Raw genomic sequence first — 4,550 nt, 5'->3', positions numbered from 1 at the left:
GGGGGGGGCGGGTCCCAGCGACACCCACAATTAAAGATGAACTTTGAGTGAACTAATTTATCTGAGGGAGGAGAAGGTAGCAGGCTGCCTGCAGTCCTGGCAGCCTATAAAAGCGCAGGAGGAGCAGCTGCGGCTCCAGAGCTGACAGAGCTTCACCTGAACGCAACACCAGACTCACCATGGCCCTGAACACGCTGCTTGCCACCTTCCTGTGCACCATCGTGCTTCCCGTGCTGCTGTTCCTGGTGGCGCTCAAGCTGTGGGAGGTGTATATGATCCGGGGCCGAGACCCGAGCTGCTGCAGCCCGCTGCCCCCCGGCTCCATGGGCTTACCTTTCATCGGAGAGACGCTGCAGCTCATCCTGCAGGTAAACCATGGCCCGGTACTACTACTATCACATGCACGCGTGGATAAGGATGCTCTATACACAGTAGAAACTCGTGTTCAACTTTTTTACATTTACTTTTGTCTGTTTTATTGGAAAACGTATTATTTCATGGCAGAGTTAAACATTGGGTACCATAACGGATTAATTCAGCTTTTAAATTAGTTTGTCATCCCAGTATTGTTGATTAATTAGATTAAAGATGTACTTAACAAGGCATTGCACATGAGTTAGAAATATAATAATAAAGCATACAAATACAAACAGCAAATAAATACAAATCAACAGTAAAACTAAGTAAAACAGGCACAGTATCATTTTAAAGATCTATTTAACTGACATTTGTATTTATTATTTAGTTTTTTTAATTTATTTTGTATAACTTCAGAGATGAATCAGTGTGTGTGTATTTGTTGTATCAGTGTGTAGTCAGATATGATAATATTGTGTCTCTGTGCAGAGGAGGAAGTTCCTGCGGATGAAGCGGCAGAAGTACGGCTACATCTACCGGACACACCTCTTCGGGAACCCCACGGTGCGCGTGACCGGAGCGGACAACGTCAGACAGATTCTGCTGGGGGAGAACAAGCTCGTGTCCGCGCAGTGGCCCGCGTCTGTGCGCACCATCCTGGGCTCGGACACTCTGTCCAACGTGCACGGAGCCCTGCACAAGAGCAAGAAAAAGGTGCGTGAGGAATTCATTTAAAACCATCCTCACTTATTTTCTAATGAAATGTGAAGCTTCAGTGTCTGAGTGAATGTAGAAGAAAATATCCTTCATATTTGTTTTCCTCATGCTTGATCTTGCTTAATTTATATAAGAAAAAACACAGCAGCTCACATAATTGCTGCGATTGTTAACATTGTATGATCAATAGTCTGATATTAAGCACTTGTGATAATTGGATACTAAAAATCGTATTTCCTGGGAAAAGGTTCAAACATCTGCTTCTGCAGTTCTCCCACCAGGAGAAGTCCACTAAGTTTTTATCTTTAAATTGGCCACTGTGTTTATATATAGTAAAGCCTACAAAACGAACCAAGATTAATACAGTTAAGAAAAATCTCATTTGTGTTGAAAAAATGCTTGTTTTAAGTAGATCTGCTCTTTTTGTATCTTAAGGAATAATGGCAGATTTTTTACTTGTTCTAAGCATTTTTTGACGGATGAGTCTATAAGGAGAAGTTTGCATTACACTTAGACAACATAATAAGATTTTCTTCATATCTGCTGTTTAAGCATATTGCCCAAGACTTGTCAGTCATTGCTCAGAAATGTGACTGAATAATACCACATGGTTGGACATTTGCTTTCATAATTTAACACCTCACCCTCTCTTCTCCAGGCCATCATGCGGGCTTTCTCCAGAGAGGCTCTGGAGCTCTACATCCCCGTCATACAGGAGGAGGTGCGGGCGGCCGTGAAGGAGTGGACGGAGAAGGACTCCTGCGTGCTGGTCTACCCGGAGATGAAGCGGCTGATGTTCCGCATCGCCATGAGGATCCTGCTGGGCTTCGAGCCAGAGCAGATCAAGACGGACGAGCAGCAGCTGGTGGAAGCTTTCGAGGAAATGATAAAGAACCTGTTCTCTCTGCCCATCGACGTGCCGTTCAGCGGACTGTACCGGGTAAGAGACAGACACATCCTTGCCCTACCCTCACTTTAAATCTGTAAAGACATAGATTTAATTTGAAAATGAACAATGAAACATGCATTACTATTGGTAAAGTTAAGCATTGTAAGTAATTAATGAAAAGTTGGACCATAACTATTACATTGATATTTTGTACTATGTTTAACAGTCAACACATGATAGCACATTTGCAGAATTCTAAAACTCAAGCAAGTAAATATAGAATAACTAATGAATGTATGGAGGAAAAACAGCTGTGTAATGAAAACTGATTTTGTTAAATGGGTTTAAACATTTGAAAACTCTGGTTCTGTTCCTACAGTCGTAAGATATTAACATATTAAATAAGTGTCTGTCTATGTCATATTCTTACGTTGTGTTTCTTTTTGCTGTCCTCCAGGGTCTGAAGGCGAGGAACTTCATCCACTCCAAGATAGAGGAGAACATCAAGAAGAAGATGCAGGACTCAGACAAAGAGTCCAAACACCAAGACGCCCTTCAGCAGCTGATCGACAGCAGCAAGAAGAGCGGGGAGCCGCTCAGCATGCAGGTGATCATCACATCTACCACGTCAAAATACCTGACTGTGTCTCCTGTCCTTCTCACCATCCATTTCAATGGTTAGGGCTTGAACTAATTCTGTTCGTCTACCTTATTTATTTCCAGGCCATCAAGGAGTCTGCCACAGAGCTGCTCTTTGGGGGCCACGAGACCACCGCCAGCACGGCCACCTCCCTGGTCATGTTCCTGGGCCTGAACCCTGAGGTTGTAGATAAACTGAGGCAGGAACTAATGGAGAAGGTAAATACAACGGAAAATATTAAGCTTGTTTTTCCAACACTTTAAATAGTGTCAATTTAGACACGTTATAAAATATTGCAATACTTAATCACATTTAATAATTAAGCAGGAGTTAATTATTGATCTTGAAAACTGGTAATTTACCGAAAGGTTTTGGATTTTAAGTTCAGATACTAACTTTTCATGAACTTTCAGCGCAAGTGTATGGTCTTCTTCAGCAAACGAAATCCATGTCTCCATTACATCTAAACTCTAGTTGCTAGGGAAGATCATGATTTAGTAAGAGGAATATCCTAAAGTGTCCTCAAACATCTTTTGAGCCATTTGAGGGAAAATGCCTGTTAATATCGGCTGTGATATAGTATGTTAGTAGACAGCTCTATCCCATTCCTCAACATGTATCACTAAACTTTGGTTAGTACCATCCTTCTAACATGCCTTTGTGTCTCTGTGTTCAGGAGGAGCAGGGGATAGACCTCCACAGTCTGGACCTTGAGTCGTTGGAGCAGTTGAAATACACCGGCTGTGTGATTAAGGAGACTCTGAGGATCAACCCTCCTGTTCCTGGAGGCTTCAGAGTGGCCCTCAAGACCTTTGAACTCAATGTAAGTTTACAACTATTTACTAGATCTGTTAAGAAGTGGCAGCTTGAAGATACACGAATGAATCAATCGGCCTGCTTACTGATCATCTGCCCTCATCCTTTCAGGGTTTCCAAATTCCCAAAGGCTGGAACGTTATCTACAGCATCTGTGACACCCACGATGTGGCGGAGTGCTTCCCCAACAAGGAGGACTTCCAGCCGGAGCGCTTCATCTCCAAACCTTCCGCCGACTCCTCCAGATTCCAGTACATCCCGTTCGGTGGGGGCTCCAGGATGTGTGTGGGCAAAGAGTTTGCTAAAGTCCTGCTGAAGATCTTCCTCGTAGAGGTGGTCACCAAGTGTCACTGGACCCTTTTAAACGGGCCCCCCACCATGAAAACAGGACCTACTGTGTACCCTGTGGACAATCTGCCAACAAAGTTTACCAGCTATGCATAAAAAATCAAAAAAGATTTCGAGGGGGTTGTTTTTCCTAAAATCAGTTTAGAGTAAAAATATATAAGGGTTTCCCAAAAGCATCAAATCATTTGTTTTTTTTAAATCAAAGCTACTTTGGGATTTTTTGGAAAGAAACTGCTACATTTACACTTCAACCAAAATATGTTTGTAATTCTGGTCTTATGGACTTGTGTGGATGATTTCTCTTTTTAATAACATGAATTGTACATATTGTAGATGACTTCAGAACATATTTTATACTATGATGTTATTACAGTGGATTTGTATAAATTGATATAAATATATATATATATATATATATATATATATATATATATACGTTTTGTTTGACAAACTAAACAAGATGCACTATACACAGACATGGAACACTTTAATCAGCTCAGAGGTGTATCGATAGGATTTTGTACATAATAATGTAGAGTTTGTTTATATAACTTTTGTATCTTACCTCAATTTATTTAAGTGACTTGTATGGGCTTTTTATTTAATAAAATTGTTTTGCGGAGAATCTTGGTGTTTGTCTTTTAATCTAAGGGCTACAGTGTAATGTAAGAACACAAAATGTACACAACGTGTCTTTTATTTGTGAGTGAGCAGAAAACGTTGACACTAATCAAAGTGGACAGCTGGAGTAAGGTTAGCCTTACTTAGCATAAAGACTGGACG

At 41.2% G+C, this 4,550-nt stretch overlaps 1 protein-coding gene across 1 annotated transcript; it reads left to right on the top strand.

The window, feature by feature from the left end:
• Window positions 1-74: 74 nt before the first annotated feature.
• cyp26a1 (cytochrome P450, family 26, subfamily A, polypeptide 1) lies at window positions 75-4,219 on the top strand. The gene is made up of 7 exons (XM_010767741.1): window positions 75-368; window positions 847-1,071; window positions 1,733-2,014; window positions 2,421-2,570; window positions 2,687-2,821; window positions 3,280-3,426; window positions 3,531-4,219. The coding sequence occupies exons 1-7, from the start codon at window positions 180-182 to the stop codon at window positions 3,861-3,863; spliced, it is 1,461 nt and encodes a 486-aa protein (XP_010766043.1). The 5' UTR covers window positions 75-179; the 3' UTR covers window positions 3,864-4,219.
• Window positions 4,220-4,550: the final 331 nt, after the last annotated feature.

This window comes from Notothenia coriiceps, unplaced genomic scaffold, assembly GCF_000735185.1.
Source record: "Notothenia coriiceps isolate Sejong01 unplaced genomic scaffold, NC01 NC01_scaffold00004665, whole genome shotgun sequence".
Classification (NCBI taxonomy): Eukaryota; Metazoa; Chordata; class Actinopteri; order Perciformes; family Nototheniidae; genus Notothenia; species Notothenia coriiceps.
This window is presented reverse-complemented; position numbering and strand designations above follow the sequence as displayed.

Coding starts and splice junctions, on each gene's coding strand:
- cyp26a1 (XM_010767741.1), top strand. CDS start 180: ATGGCCCTGAACACGCTGCTTGCCACCTTCCTGTGCACCATCGTGCTT. Junction 2,822..3,279: donor GGCAGGAACTAATGGAGAAG/GTAAATACAACG, acceptor CTCTGTGTTCAG/GAGGAGCAGGGGATAGACCT. Junction 3,427..3,530: donor TCAAGACCTTTGAACTCAAT/GTAAGTTTACAA, acceptor TCATCCTTTCAG/GGTTTCCAAATTCCCAAAGG.